At 40.3% G+C, this 15613-nt stretch overlaps 1 protein-coding gene across 4 annotated transcripts in view; it reads left to right on the forward strand.

The window, feature by feature from the left end:
* LOC149317188 (mitochondrial inner membrane m-AAA protease component AFG3L2) overlaps positions 1–15613 on the forward strand; it is a 30768-nt gene that overhangs the window by 3314 nt on the left and 11841 nt on the right. Inside the window, exons 1-9 of one of the 4 annotated variants that reach the window (XM_089517007.1) lie at positions 28–60; positions 3902–4001; positions 5676–5744; positions 7159–7274; positions 7802–7954; positions 9427–9501; positions 12942–13066; positions 14118–14391; positions 15148–15285. In XM_089517007.1, coding sequence (XP_089373133.1) covers positions 43–60; positions 3902–4001; positions 5676–5744; positions 7159–7274; positions 7802–7954; positions 9427–9501; positions 12942–13066; positions 14118–14391; positions 15148–15285 — 1068 coding nt within the window. In that variant the 5' untranslated portion in view covers positions 28–42. Of the gene's footprint in view, positions 1–27; positions 61–749; positions 894–3901; positions 4002–5675; positions 5774–7158; positions 7275–7801; positions 7955–9426; positions 9502–12941; positions 13067–14117; positions 14392–15147; positions 15286–15613 lie in introns of those variants that run through there. The other 3 variants (XM_089517005.1, XM_089517006.1, XM_089517008.1) reach the window with 3 other exon arrangements.

Raw genomic sequence — 15613 nt, forward strand, 5'->3', positions numbered from 1 at the left:
GCGTGCCTCCTGCTTAGCGCGCGCGTGACTTCCCTTGTGGCAATGTTCCCTCATTCCAAGGTTGTCTCGGGTCTGACCTACTAGGGAATTCTGGGAGATGTAGTTTTGTGAGACATTTAGCTTTCTCTCAGGAAGCTGTGGTGCCACAATAAACGACACTTCCCAAGATTCCCTAGCACTGAGCCAGGGCAGTTAAAGCGGTCTCAAACTGGGTTATTTCTGCAATCTAGGCTTCAGTCTATCTGAAGAAGCAGAATGGAGTGTAGGAAAGCTGCCAACTTCTTTCAGTGAGTCTCAGAGGTGCTGCTACAAGACTCCTCTACTACTGTAGCTACTGATTACACCGCATTGGTCCCCCCAAAAACTGTGCCCCTTTAAGAGATTTTGGACTTCAACTCCCAGAAGCCTCAGCCACGTTAGCCAATGGTCAGGGATTCTGGGAGCTGAAGTCCAAAAGGGCACAGCTTTTGAGGAAACCATTGTTCTACAGACTAACACGGCTGTATGTCTGTGAATTGTATGACTATGGAACAAGGCAGCTGCACCGCGGTGGCTCTCCAAAAAACAACAGAATAGCAGCGTTAAACAAAAAGAATAGGAAGGGGGGAAATATAGGTTAGCGGCTCCTTTAAGGCCAACGGCCGCTGGGGTAAATCTGCGCATGCGTGGGAGGCACGGAGGGCGACGTGATGGCGTCACCGGCTCTGGAAGGGGGCGTGGTCCTCCAGCCACGCTCCCTTTCAGTGCGTGAGAGGGCGCCCACTGGGCCTGCGCGGGAGGCCATGGCGCACCGCTGTCTGTGGCTGTCGCGGGGCTGCTGCCGGCGCCCTCAGCAGCTGCTTTTAAGGAGAGGAGCGTTGGCGGCAGCGGAGCCTTCGCGGCCCCGGAGTGCGGTGAGTCCTTGGCCGAGGCGGGCTTCCTTCGCCCTCGCTGCCACCCCTGTCACACTGGGGAAATAACCCGGTTTGGCACCGCTTTTAACTCTCTTCTGGTTCATGGCTATGGAATTCTGGGAATTGTAGTTTTTTGTGGCACTAGAGGTTTTGCATATTTCATATTGCATTCTCCTTTCCCTTTCTAGATAGACAGAGACCTCCCCTCTCTCTCTTTCTATCTGTCTCATTCTATCTCTGCATATGACTCCTGCCACTCACTCTTGGAGGCTGTTTAACAGACTCTCTCTCAAGATTCTCCTCTCAGTCTTAAGCCAGAGCAGCAGTCTCTTCCTGCTGTATTAACACCCACTTAGGATAGGTTTTAGTTTGTTACATAAAGTTATTATTATTATTTCTTTTTAAACTACAAACTGTATGTTTCTTATTATTATTATTATTTTTGGAACAAGTCTTGATTCTTTAGCAAGACAGATTTAAAACAATAGCCTGACCCACACTTTTGCTGCTCTAATGATAAAAACTGAACTCTAACAAGTTTAAATTTCATACCTGCGTATTTGAGTTTCCCTTTAGAAGGGTGAACACCCTGGGAAACTCAAATTGCACCCCTCATTAACGAACTACCGTTCCCAGAATTCCATAGCAAGGTGCCATGGCACTTAAAGTGGTGTCAGACTGGGTTATTTCTGCAGTGCGGATGCAGCCTCAGTGAGTTTCATGGTTTGATGATGATGATGGTGGTGGTGATTGTATGTATTTCTATCCCACTTTGCTACCAAGACTGGGACATAAAGTGGCTTACAATCTGAAATACACATAATTAAAACCTACAAAACTGACAATTGAAGCAGTGTTAAAAATGAGGCCAGAACCTGAACCCTGTGTCTTGAATGCCACTCCAGCCCTAATCATTACACCAAGCTGACTCACACTGCATTTTCCATCATTATATAAAGACATTCAAGAATAAACCTTTGATATAGCCTTTGATATAGAAAACATGCCCTGCCACCGAGCTCCACTTTTCAGTGCTTTATAAAATCAAGCACATAATGTGTTTGAGCACTCAGGAGTCTATCCCCTGCATTTATCTTCTTCTAATTCAGCAATGCTTTTAGGCAGGTCATTATTATTCCCCCTTTGTACTTAGGAAGGGGAGGCAGAAAGTAGAAAGAGAAACAATTTAAGGTTACCTAACCAGTTTAAGGTTACCTAAGCAGCCTATAGCAGAGGAGAGAATGAATCTGGGAACTTCCTGGTTTGGAGTTCTGCCTCATGTGCCAAAGATGAAGCTGAGAGTTGCTTTCATTGCTCAAAGCTGGTTATGATTTAACCCCGCCCTTAAATAAGACCAGGAAAAGTTACTAGCCAGCAATAATACTTACTATCATCATCATCATCATCATATCTGCCTCTCCCCCCTTGCTCAAAGTGGGGTGCAGCATAGATTAAAACACATGAAAGCATTTAAACACATATAGGTTAAAACACATAAGCACAGGAAGCATTGAAGTCATCCAACATAAAATTAAAAATATACCCCAATTTAAAATCCATAGTTTAAAACGGACTGGGTAGGCCTACTGGAAAAATACTGTATATACTCATGTATAAGTCTAGAAATTTTAGTCAAAAAATTGACCCCAAAAACTGAGTCGACTTATCCATGGGTCAGTGTAAGTATCATACTCTGAACTTATACCACGAAAAGGAGCCAAACTCCGATGAAAGGCAAGAGCTTAATCTGCCTTGGAAGCACTGATTCCTCTCTATTCTCTCATCCATTTGGACTTTAGTGTGAGCACAAACAGTGATGTCTGCTTGAATTTTGCAAGTTGTTTGGCTTCGTTTCCCTTTGCTTCATTCTCTGCATCCTTTTTTACACACCCCTAAGTTTTACTATTGACGTATCCACAGGTCATATCAAAAGCCAAAATTTTGGCCCCAAAATCTGTCCTCAATTTATACACGAGGTCGACTTATAGTTGAGTATATACGGTAAGTATTTAATACTGTTTTAAATTCAGAGAACATGTTTGGCTGTCAAATCTCTCCCAGCAGGTCATTCCACAGTCTGGGAGTGTCTGATGGAAAAAGTCCTCTAGATGATAGTTTTCAAGTTAATTTGCTCAAATGGCTAGTAATCTGCATTTCCATTCTCACTGTAGAGGAAAGCTTCCTGCTTCCCAGCCAGCATGGAGACATAGACTACTGGCATCTTCAGTTAACAAAGATACATTTCCACCAAGTGGTGTGTGTCTGTATGTGGAAGGATGGATATTTCTGTTTCCCACCCTACAAGTCCCATGCCGGTTGTATGAATAAGGAGACACTGCTTTTTCTGTAGCTGGCACCAAAATAATCAGATTGGTGGATGAGGAATAGTCTTCCAGTCCACTTATCCAGCTACATAGGCTCTCTGATTGTGATAATCACACAAGTTCTTAAAAACAAAGCAGCCTTAATAATAAAAAAAAGGTGGCATTGCAGTTTACCAAATGCATCTGAGGAAGTAGACTTAAGTCTAGGAAAGCTCATGCTGCCAATTTCTTCCAGTTAGTCTCAAAGGTGCTACAATATCTCTTTCCGTACTGATTTTCCAAACTAACACGGCTATATCTTTGAATTGTAGTTTCCTGTTAATGTTGTTGGTGGAACATCAGAGCCATCACTCAACTACTGTTTTCCTCAGATGCTTTAAAGGATCCAGAAGATGCCAGGAAAGTGGCTCTCCTGCTTTCAGAACAAATACATTTCCTGGCACCTTATGAATTCTTTAAAGCATCTGAGGAAAACAGTAGCTTTTCTACTGCACAGAAGAAATAGGCTTTCAATTTGGCCTGTTGGGGCAGGGGGTCACTTTCATGTAATAATGCACATTGACTAGGAAACAAGACCAGTACTGAAAGTATTGAAGTCAGGATTTATTTCCAACTAAGCAAATACTAATTAAACAATATTGGAAAAATGTTTCTCAAGACTTACAGTAACCATGTTTTTTCCAGCTTCCTGACCAAGTGGCTACCCAAGTTCCTACAAGCAGAAATAATGTTTTTGTAAATGTAATTGCTGCTTACAGAAGGCTGTTGTCACAACCGCCAAAAGGTAATTGTTGCTATGTAATAATGATGCACATGTTATTATGAAGTTACACCTTCTGTTGACAAGAAATTTTGATTTGAACTAGCTCTGAATAGTGAGAGAGATAATGAAAACAACTAACTATAAATTTATATTTGGAGTTGTTATTTTGGATGTATTGCAAAATTTTGTTACAAGTGGCTGATTGAAAAAAGATGCAGCTCTTACTTTAGAGCTTAGTGAACTGCAGCCAATGATACTTTTCGTATCGATGGATAAGGGTTGACAGCTTAGGCATTTGCCTTGACTATTGTAGATGCAGAAAGGAGAGACAGTGTTTCAGGATGTGTACAAGCATTTCAGCCGGAAAATAAATGTATTTTTCTAAGCTTAGTTTTATTGGATATATCCAGGTCTTTTGGCTTCTTTAATTGTTATATGTAGGAAAGTATAGCCTGCAGGCTAGAAGCAGCCCCACTCACCCTTGTTTAAGCTCCCTGTTTCCCAAAGTCTTTAGGACCACCACTGTCCCACTTTAAAATAACAAATCAGGGAAAAACATCCACCAAGCACCACCTGGAATAAGCCGCTCTGATAGCCTTTAGGGCTGAAGGATGGGGTATAAATATCCTAAATAAATAAACTGCCTATATGAGCCAAAAATGACTGAAAACCCATATATCAAAATGGGAAATAGTGTGCATAACCTTGTCAGTTTGGTTTGATTTTCAGTGACATTTTGGATGTATGCTACAGTTGCCTATCACTGTGCTACAGGCACAACATTTTTTAGAAAATGCCTTTTGTTGTGCCATACTGTTATGTGTGTAAAGTTGTGCACCCCACAAGAGTTAAATACATGTGTTTAGTAGTTTTACTGATACTTACAAATCTGCCGCTACATTTGAACTGATAATATGTCATTTTCAACAGACTTCTTCAGATTGTTTTTCTGAGCCTCACTTTGTCATAGGTCATCAGCATTTTGCCTACATTTCTCTCTCATTTAAATGACACACTTGTCTTAAGTCATTATTTCTGAGGAAGCCAGGAATTCATGTGAATACACCAGCAAAAGGTGTCCTACACTCATTTTTAACTGTGGTATACTGAAACCACCTCCCTCTTTCCCAAACAAACACGTTCTTTTTCCTTTGCCCCTACTCCATTTGTGCCTAAACTATATTTGTGTCAAGGCTCAGCTGAAAAATTTCCAATATGACACCTACTCAAATGCTAAGAATGGACTCTCTCCACTGCCCAAATGAATGACCACTTTTTCACTTCCAATTTCAACATCAAAGTTCTTCCAGAAATACAATTGCCCCTCCATTTTTGTGGAGGACCTGTTCTGCCCCCCTCCATGAAAATGAAAAATAACAAGTATTCAAGCCCCACGCGCCATTTTGTCCCTTGGTGCTTGCCATTCACAAAAGACAGAGGAATGTGAGCAACAAGGCCGTAAACACAGAGGGGTAAGTGTACAGTCCCCAAGAAGGGCAGAGTTACTTGGTGGGAAATCTAATGGTTGTGGTTCTCTGTTTAGAGAACATCCATGTTTTGGTCTGTTCCTATTTCTGTACTTCTCCTGTTTAGTTTATCACTGTGGGTGTTTGTTACATTGCCTCTTTATGTTCAAGCTTCCCTCTTCCATGCGTAGTGTGATTGGTTTCTACTGATGCTACTTTCTTTTAATAGGGTTTGAAAAATATTTTCCTGAGGGGAAGAAAACTAATGAAACAAAAGGTTCAGATGGAGAAACCAAAGGTACCAAGAAGTACTTTCAGTTGAGGCCTGTATGTAGAATAAATTTATTATCTATGTTGAGTACTTTGAATAGAGTCTGCAGTTTATTCCAGTAGTCCCTCTTGCTGTGTGCTGTCTCATTATATGAACTGGAGGAAGTGGCCATGACAGTGAAGTGACCAAACTGAATCACAATCCTGTGATTTAGTTCTGTGCTGTGGCTTTGCTTAGTATATTTAATTTCCTATGTGACATCTTTGCATACTTACTGAATTTCAAGATTGCAATCTCTATATTCAACTTGAAATTTCTTGACTAACATACTTGAGGCATTTTGGTAAAAGATTCTGTCCCCATTTACCCCCTCCCCCCTTTTGTGTATTATTTGTCTTATTATTTTTCTTAGTGGTTCTAGATGCTTAAATCTAAACAGAAGTAAAGTGACATGAAAGAGCATAAACAGAGCTAGGTTCTGAAAAACACAGTGTTATTGATTTCTCTGTGACATAATATCAAATAGTATAATATAAGGAAGCTTAAAGCTACAATTAAGCTGAACTGAGAATGGAACATTTTTTTCTCTGAAAACTGGTTCCAACCTAAACAGAATTTGGTAGCTAAAATTTAAAAGAATGTACATGTCTTAAATACCTGTCATAGACAGTTTAAACTCAAATGTCCTGAAAGTCTTTTATTATTTGTGAATATTATGTAGCTGTTAACTGTTCTTTCATCCAAGCCCTTAAGTCCTAGACCTAGTACATTACATTTTAATAATAAATGATCTTATTATTGTTATAGTGCTTTCCTGGATGCTTCAAGTACTTCATGTATATTTCTATAAATAACTTTTGTAATCTGTGTAAAGGAGGTGAGAGTCAAGGTACTAAAGCCAAGCTACACTGTACAGTGAATATGTGAGTTCTGTTGAAAATTACTGCCATCCCTTGTGTGACTTCCAGTAGAACTGACCTTGAATTGTGTCTTCACAACACTCTGTTTCCCTGCAGTTTGCCATCAGCATTAAGTGATGTGCTTTAGGGAAGTGCACAGTGTTTGGCATCATGACAAGAGGGAAGTTGTATCAGAACCTGAAAAACTAACTTCCCCAAGCTCTGGTTATACCAGATATTATGGACTGAGGAGTAGGATAAGATATGCAAAAGCTCACAACTAACCATGCCTTTGTTATAGCATCTTATCTGGCTCTTGTAAGAATATGTTTTTAAAACCTATGTAAAATTATGGTTTTACAGAACTGTAGTTTATATATAGAGCCAGCATTATGTAGAGCTTTTAATAGGGGTCACCATAAGTTGTAAATGACTTGAAGGTGCAAAGCAACAGCCAATAAAGCAAAGAATGTCACAGGGATACTCATGCCATTTACAGTATTTTTGGCCTTTGAAGAAACCTGTGTGTACTTCTTTTGTAGATGTAAAGCAGGCTAATTCCCAGCGACCTCCCAGGACTGGTGGTGGTGGAGGCGGTGGTGGAGGAAAGAAAGGTGGCAAGAAAGAAGATGCTAGCTGGTGGTCCAGATTACAGAAGGTCTCAGTCTATCTTTTTGGTTGTTGCTGGTGGCTTGCTTTACTCTGAAGCATTATTTTTAATTCACCAGATTAACGACCTTTTACATTTATCACTTCAATAAAGAATTGTGATGTCTTGAATGTTTTTTCAAATGCTGTTGCTGAAATTAAACCTTTAAAAGTAACATGAAAAGGTATATGAAGCATACTGTGTTTCTCTAGATTGTGGAGGTCATAGTAGTCTTCCTGATCTAGGGCCGTGGAGGTGGTCTGTTGTATGTGGCACATCCTCCTCGCCTTTTTGCAATAGCCAGCAGCCCCATTCATATCAATGGAGGGTGTGGCGCAATGTGTACACCCCTTTTTACATATACATCTCTCCTCTGTACTGAAGTTAACAAAGAAGGGTTAGTGCACATGTTTTCTGAAAAGCTGTGCCTATGCTTTTATGAGGATGCATCTGAAAATCTATGAAGGTCACATATGAAACTTTTGTCTGGATCTAATAACCCCCCCCCCTTTTTTTTATTATTTTTTTTATTTCAGGGTGACTTTCCTTGGGATGACAAAGAGTTCCGTTTCTATTTCATGGGCAGTGCTATTTTCTGGGCTGCTGTTACATATTACTTTTTCTTCAGGAATTCTGGAAGAGAAATTACATGGAAGGACTTTGTCAACAACTACCTTTCTAAAGGAGTAGTAAGTAATAATAATAATAATAAGTTTTATTTATAGACCGCTATTCCGCAATGATCATAGCGGTGTACAGTAAAAATTGAATACAATACAAATACAAGGTGACAGTTAAAGGAGGGAGGAGCCTCTTCCTTCAGGCTGTCCCTGATGTTGCTGGGTCTGCCTGATCGCTCCCTCTGAGGCCAAGATGACAGTTACAAGAGGGAGGAGCCTCTTCCTTCAGGCAGTCCCCGATGTTGCTGGGTCTGCCTGATTGCTCCCTCTGAGGCCGAGATGACAGTTGAGGAGGGAGGGGCCTCTTCCTTCAGGCAGTCCCTGATGTTGCTGGGTCTGCCTGATCGCTCCCTTTGAGGCCAAGATGACAGTTACAAGAGGGAGAAGCCTCTTCCTTCAGGCAGTCCCTGATGTTGTTGGGTCTGCCTGATCGCTCCCTCTGAGGCCGAGATGACAGTTGAGGAGGGAGAGGCCTCTTCCTTCAGGCAGTCCCTGATGTTGCTGGGTCTGCCTGATCACTCCCTCTGAGGCCGAGATGACAGTTGAGGAGGGAGGGGCCTCTTCCTTCAGGCTGTCCCTGATGTTGCTGGGTCTGCCTGATCACTCCCTCTATAGTATAGTATAGTACTGGGGAATCATCAGATGAAAGTTTATCCTTCAGCACTGCATAAAGTTTTGTTCCCTGGTATAAGCAATGCAGATTAACCTAGAACAAGGAGTGGGGATTATGTGATCTTCCAGTTATTATACTGTAGCTCCCAGCATTTTTCATCATTCATTGACTGTCTTGGCAAGAACCATTTCCAACAACATCTTAGGGTCTGCATGTTTCCCACTCTGATCTAGAAGAAGCTAGAACATCCGAGTCTAGGTTTACATTAACATGCAATTACTTTAAAGAAGAACAAGACATGCCACTGTATTTGGTCAAAATTGTTATTCCAGGAACCAGAATACTGTTCCAGTCCATCTCAAATACAGGGGGAAAGCATCCAAAAGTGCCAGAAAAGACTATTGTTAGAAGTTGGCCTAGGGTGTTTTGAACTCTGTACTCATTTTAAAAGGAGGAGCCCATTTGGTGTAGTGGTTTGAGTGTTGGACTCTGACTCTGGAGAGCAGGGTTCGAATCCCAGCTTAGCCATGTAAACCCACCTTCACACAACATTTGCACTTTAAAACATATCTACTACTATTGTGTGTTGGGAGTGCAGTGCCATATTTAACGACATGAATATACTGTCATTGTTTTGTCATTTTGCCCCCTGATTTCTAATGGCCTTTTGCAGTGCATGCATTAGTGATTAATGTGGTTGGTGGGGGGGGTCCCCAGTTTTGTGTTTTGCTTCTTAGGGGGGGTTATTTCCAACATGAATGTTTTTCTGCCATAGTGTAAATAATTTTGCAAATAAAATGGAGCTAATGTGGACTTATGCAAGCAAATAATATTGATAATAATTTAAAGTTTCCTTTTTTTTCCATAGGTGGACAAGCTGGAAGTGGTGAACAAGCGCTTTGTTAGAGTAGTCTTTACACCAGGAAAGTCACCATTTGATGGGGTAAGTTTAACTTTTCAGTTGGCTATATACAGCAAAGGAATAGAAATAATTCAGTTTTGTCAGCATTGTTTTAAGTTTAATAGACACTTGTGTAATTTTAATAGACACGTGTCAGAACAGAAAAATCTTTGCTTGTATGTGAAAAGAAAGTAGGGAGAGTGCCTGTCTTAACTATTCTAGGACAAGGATCTAACACACATATGATAGCTGTCACCTCTCTGAGAATCCTGTCCAGATCCTCAGGTTGCACAAATTGATAAGTATCTATCATCACTGGACAAGTAGGAGCCAGTGTTACATCCACTGGATCTTTATAAATTATAGCATCCAAGTTGGAGTGAATTGGATCATTTTTATCTGTGAAGTGCCAGGCAAGTTGTTCATAGCAGTCTGTTGAGTGGTCTGGATTTTCCTCTCTTAGGCCCCTGGCCACTCAAAACAGCTCACCTCGTGGGGGTTTTGCAGATGCAGTAAAAGCAGAGAAATTTGCCTTGCTGTCTGAATTGCCACAAAGTAGGCCCTCAGAAAATGGCTAGCCTGTGTTCAGTTGAACCCACTCCAAATTTTTTTGCTAAGGCCCAGCAAGTCTAAACTACCCCACCGTGCCGTGATTCATCAATGACAACACAACTATGGACAGTTCCTCCACCCCCAGATCACCATTACTCCATCCAGCACCGAAAACAAGATTCAGAGTGTGTCCAGCAGCATATTTGGTTCAGATTCCACCTGGGACAGACCCATGGTTGTCATGCCAGACACGAAGTCCTGAGTCACTCCTAGCAGGGCAGACTTAGTGTGGACATCGAAATCTCAAAGCAGTACAAGCCGGGGAGACTCTAAACAAAGGCTCTTTTTAAATGGTTGTATAGCAATAAAATATTGGTGGTTGTGCTTTCAAGTCATTTCCTACTTGTGGTGATCCTAAGATGAACCTGTCATGAGGTTTTCTTGGCACGATTTGTTCAGAGAGGGTTTGTCTTTGCCTACCTCTGAGGCTGAAAGAGTGTGACTTGCCTAAGGTCACTAGTGAGCTTTCATGTCCAAGTGGGGATTGGAATCCTGATCTCCAAAATTGGCCCTTGGTATCTGCAGGGGATCCATTCTGGACCTCCCCATGGATACCAAAATATGTGAATGTTCAAGTTCAGTTGTCCCCAATGGCTGCACATGCCCATGGTCACGCTGCCATTAGGGACAACAGAAACTCAATGGCAGTGCATGCATACAGCCATGCCACCATTAGGAACAGCCCCTGTTGTCCCCAGTGGCAGTTCATTAAGGATAGTGGGACCTAATGATAACGCAGCTGCGTGCACTTGCCATCATGGGACAACGGGAGCTGTCCCTAATGGCGGGGTGGCCGTGTGTACATGCCACAATTAGGGACAGTGTGCGTTTGCCATCCGTGGATGCTTGAATCTGCTGATGGCAAGTCCATGGATACTGAGGGCTAACTGGAGCCCTGGTGGCGCAGTGGTTAAATGCCTGTACTGCAGCCATTCACTCGAAACCACAAGGTTGCGAGTTCAAGATCAGCAAAAGGGCCCAAGCTCCACTCAGGCTTGCATCCTTCCGAGGTCGCTAAAATGAGTACCCAGACTGTTGGGGGCAAATTAGCTTACTTGCTAATTAGCTTACTTGCTGTTCACCGCTATGATCTTTGGAATAGCGGTACAGTGGTCCCCCGGGTTACGAAATTAATTCGTTCCGCTGCCCTTTTCGTAACCCGGAAGACTTTCGCAAGCCGAATTGCCATAGGCGCTAATAGCGAAAGCCGCTTTTTGGTGCGAAATAGCGCCGAAAAGCACCAAAAGTTTTTTTGTAACCCAAAAAAACTTTCGTAACGCGGAACAGTTTTTTTAAATTATTTTTTTTCGTAACCCGGGAATTTCGTAAGGCGGTGCTTTCGTATCCCGGGGTACCACTGTATATAAATAAAAAAAACCAACCAACCAACCAAACCAACCACTCGTTCTTCAAGTCTATTATTAGTCTTTATTTTTTTGCTGTTTCAAGTTTTTTTCTAATATGATCAGTGTTACAAAAATTTAATATCAGTCATAGCTTTGAGATAATAGATTCTTGCAACAGTTGTAGTCGTGGCTTTTTGTGTCTTATGGTTTGAACTCTGAGCACAGACATCATAAAGTTTTTTGAGGATAAAATGTTCTCTTGGGGGCTTCTTTTCTAGTTTGAACTTACACAACAGATGTCTGGAGAAACTGAAATTACAGCAGACATTTTAGCAAATATGACTCAGTCTAATTTAAGTTTGCTTTTTAACTATACATTATGGGAGATAATATTTAAATATGCAGGCCTTAACTTGGAAGGCTTTCTGTAGAGCTCCAAATGTTCAGCAGACTTTCCTGGGCCTCCAGAATTACCCCATGTATCATCCACTATACTTCATGAGCTTCACTAATAGCCACTGAAATAACACATGAAGTACTGACACTTGCATTGTGCAAGGGCAAGAGTGAACTACAACAATCCTAGAGTGTACAGACTCCCTTTTCCTCCCATGTATCTAAAAAGAGGAACTTAGAAGCAATTACGTGCTTTTGGATGTCTGTCATGCCATATTGTAGTTAATGTAAATTTTACTCAGGGCTAAGCCATCATTAGAATTGTGTGTGGAAAGGGCCACTGAATTGCTTGTGGTTGAGGTAATGTAGCAGGAGCGTCTAGATATTAAGCATGTACTTACTGTGTAAAACCAGGATGTTTTATTAGTAGTACGCTTACGGTAGAAATGATCAGTGTAGAATTTATAGCTAAAGATTTATACACTTATTTTTCTTTAATCTCTTTATAGGCCCTACCCACCACTGGAAGAATCCCAGGGTGGTGTACAGTTTCAAAATAATAGCAAATAAAAACTCTACATTGAAACCTTAGAGGCAACAGCCATATAATCTAGACAAAGTATAACGACAGTATTCTAACAGTTAGAAAACAAGCTCGAAAGTTTGGCAATCCATTTTTGACGTCTTCTCCTGGTGCTAAAGTGATTGAAATTGGCATCAGTCAATGACTTCTTTGATGAAGTCAATCTATGTGTGTACATTCAGAGAAAAAGCTGATAATGAAAGTTGGAAAAACAATAAAAACTTTCAAGGTTCTTGTTGTACCTGTTTTATTACTAGCAGTGGGAAAAGGCCTTTCATATTAATACTTTTGACCATTTTTGTATGCACAGTGTCCCTGCTGCATCCAGTATCATTATTTTCAAAAATAAATATAAACAGTATAATTAAAATAATTCTGTATGCACTTTCAAAAGTGGTGACCATTTAATACGGCAAGCTAAGTGTGGGTAGTCACTCACTTAATAAAATTCCTAGTCTTTCTGACATTAGATTTATTTATTTATTTATTTATTGTCTCTGAAATTCTGAAACGGAGGCACTGTCAACTATTTTTTGTTTTGACAGCAATATGTCTGGTTTAATATTGGAAGTGTGGACACTTTTGAGCGGAACTTGGAAACGGCACAACTTGAGATGGGAATTGAAGGGGAAAATAGGTTACCTGTAGTGTACTCAGCAGAAAGTGATGGGTAAGTTTTTTCAGTTGTAGAAATTATAGTGGAGTTTATTGCATATTATCTTGAAAAGAGTGAGGTCAAAATACAGTGCGCCCACATCATATGCGGGTGCCTTTTACGTGGCTTTCAGCCTACGCTGAAAGCTGCGCAATGGGAGAACAATGGCATGCGCACCATGCAAGAGCCCAATTATTTTCAATGGGGCTTGAGCATACATGCGATTTGCCTTACACAGAGGGGTGCGAAACAGATCCCCGCATAAGGCAAGGGCGCACTGTATTGGTAAAGAATACGTCTGAATTCAAATATAAATGAATATGCATCATTGCTTTCCTGAGAAGTGTGGAATGTTGGTTTTCTTAGGAGTGAAGATGGACTACACCTAGATGTCTCTGAGCAGTTGCAGTTGTGTTCCCTGTGTTCAGAGATGTTTCCACAACTATTTCATCCCAAAGTATACGTTCTATGAAGTGCACATTTAAGTCTCTTGTTGTTATCCAAAAGACCTCATCTATCCTTTTAAAATATCGGCTGAGACTGAAATAGCTATTTAGGTTTACACCTAATATAATGTTTGATTTTTCATGTATTTCTTTTATGGGATGTTACCTTACATGATGCCTGTTTCTTACCTTGTCCAGACTACAGTGCAAGTGAGAGTTCAGGGAAAGGAATGTATACTTTAGGGACACTGCTTTGTGGCAAACTGATTTTCAAATGTCTGGTTTTAAATACTTTTGTAATGCATAATACATTTAATTTTATGCCCAAAAATCCACTTTGTATTTAAAGCTCTAGTTAGCAGCAAATCATGTTAAAAGTTAATTAAAGCCATATCTAGAATACTTCTTCCTAAGTTGAGATAATATTTTTGTATTGTATTGTGGATCAGAAATATGCTGTAAACCACTTATTCTTTTTAGTTGCCTTAGTGAATTCCATTTCACTAAGGGCTGCTGTTCATAAGGTAGAAATGCAGTTGTCTTTGTATGCTTCTTTGTCCCCCAGGTTGTTGTTGTAAGATAGCCAACTAATAACATTTATCATTTATCCTTGTTTTTAGTTCGTTTCTTCTGAGCATGTTGCCAACAGTTCTTATAGTTGGCTTTTTGCTGTACACCTTAAGAAGAGGGCCTGCTGGAATGGGCCGGACAGGACGGGGAATGGGTGGACTATTCAGTGTGGGTGAAACAACAGCCAAAGTCCTAAAGGATGAAATAGATGTGAAGTTCAAAGATGTAGCTGGCTGTGAAGAGGCTAAATTGGAGATAATGGAGTTTGTGAACTTTCTGAAAAATCCAAAACAGTATCAAGATCTTGGAGCGAAGATTCCAAAGGTAAGGAATTTCCTGTCAGAATTTATTGTAATAACTTTATTGTAAAACAACTTATTGAGGAATTCTGGCTGAAGTTCTGTTTGTTTTTAAATAAGGCTAGTAATCCCACATTTAAAGGTGCTTTCTACTCCCCTAAATCACAACCATATGTCAGGTTCAGGGGTGCTGGTGGTGGTGTATATTTTTGAGTGTGTACAAGAACAGAAAGCCGCACAATCATGTGGACCCATAAGAACCCGTTTCATATCTATTGCATCAGTCTTCCTTTTGTGATCTTGTGGAATCTAATTGATCTCTTTGCTTCTTTTTCTATAAAATGTAGAGAGTATTTGTTCTTTTCCACTGATTAACCTGTAGGCATATGCTATTTGTACAAATAAAACAAAAACTATTAGAAGAGGATGAAGAATTAGTTTACAATAGATTTTTGGGTGGTCTTAGTAAATACTGAGTAAAATGTCTGGACCTCTATTGAACTCAGTGTCTATCACCAAGGTAATAGTTACTTTATTTTTCATATGCATTTGGACTGTGATGTCATTAAATTTTAAATTATATTATGCAGAATTGGTACATTTTAGAACAAATCCTTACGAAGATTCTAGGGGAATTATTTGGAACAGACTTTAGATTTCACTAAAATAAAACTCTAAATGCTTTGTTATTCATTAATCATATAGTAAAATTCATAGTGTTTATGCATGACTGTCTGCAGTATTTCTATTATTATTATGCTTTTTCTCTCTTATCTTCCAGGGAGCTATTCTGACAGGACCACCAGGCACAGGAAAAACTCTTCTAGCAAAAGCAACAGCTGGAGAGGCTAATGTCCCATTCATCACAGTCAATGGGTCTGAATTCTTAGAGATGTTCGTTGGCGTGGGTCCTGCTAGAGTAAGTCTGTGGCCTTGCACTGTTATTGCAGTGTCGGTTGTTAAAAGGACACTGTTCAGGTTGGTAGGCCAGACAACAAGATAACACACTAAATCTTGGCAATTATGCAAATCATAGTTCTTCTTAAATACCTGGCTGCAAGCTGTTCTAATAGAGAACTACAACTTTCATTCTGCTGTACTATTATATTGCTTTGATTATATTCTGATATTTAATGTTTTTATTTGTGTTTTTCTTTCTAATACTTGGCCATGACAAACTTGATGATTGTTGCAAGAAAGCTAGATATATTTTTGTCTGCATACTAACAACAACAAATGAAGACTGA

Source organism: Sceloporus occidentalis, unplaced genomic scaffold, assembly GCF_023333645.1.
Source record: "Sceloporus occidentalis isolate IW3139 unplaced genomic scaffold, rSceOcc1.0.p SCAF_3, whole genome shotgun sequence".
Lineage (NCBI taxonomy): Eukaryota > Metazoa > Chordata > Lepidosauria > Squamata > Phrynosomatidae > Sceloporus > Sceloporus occidentalis.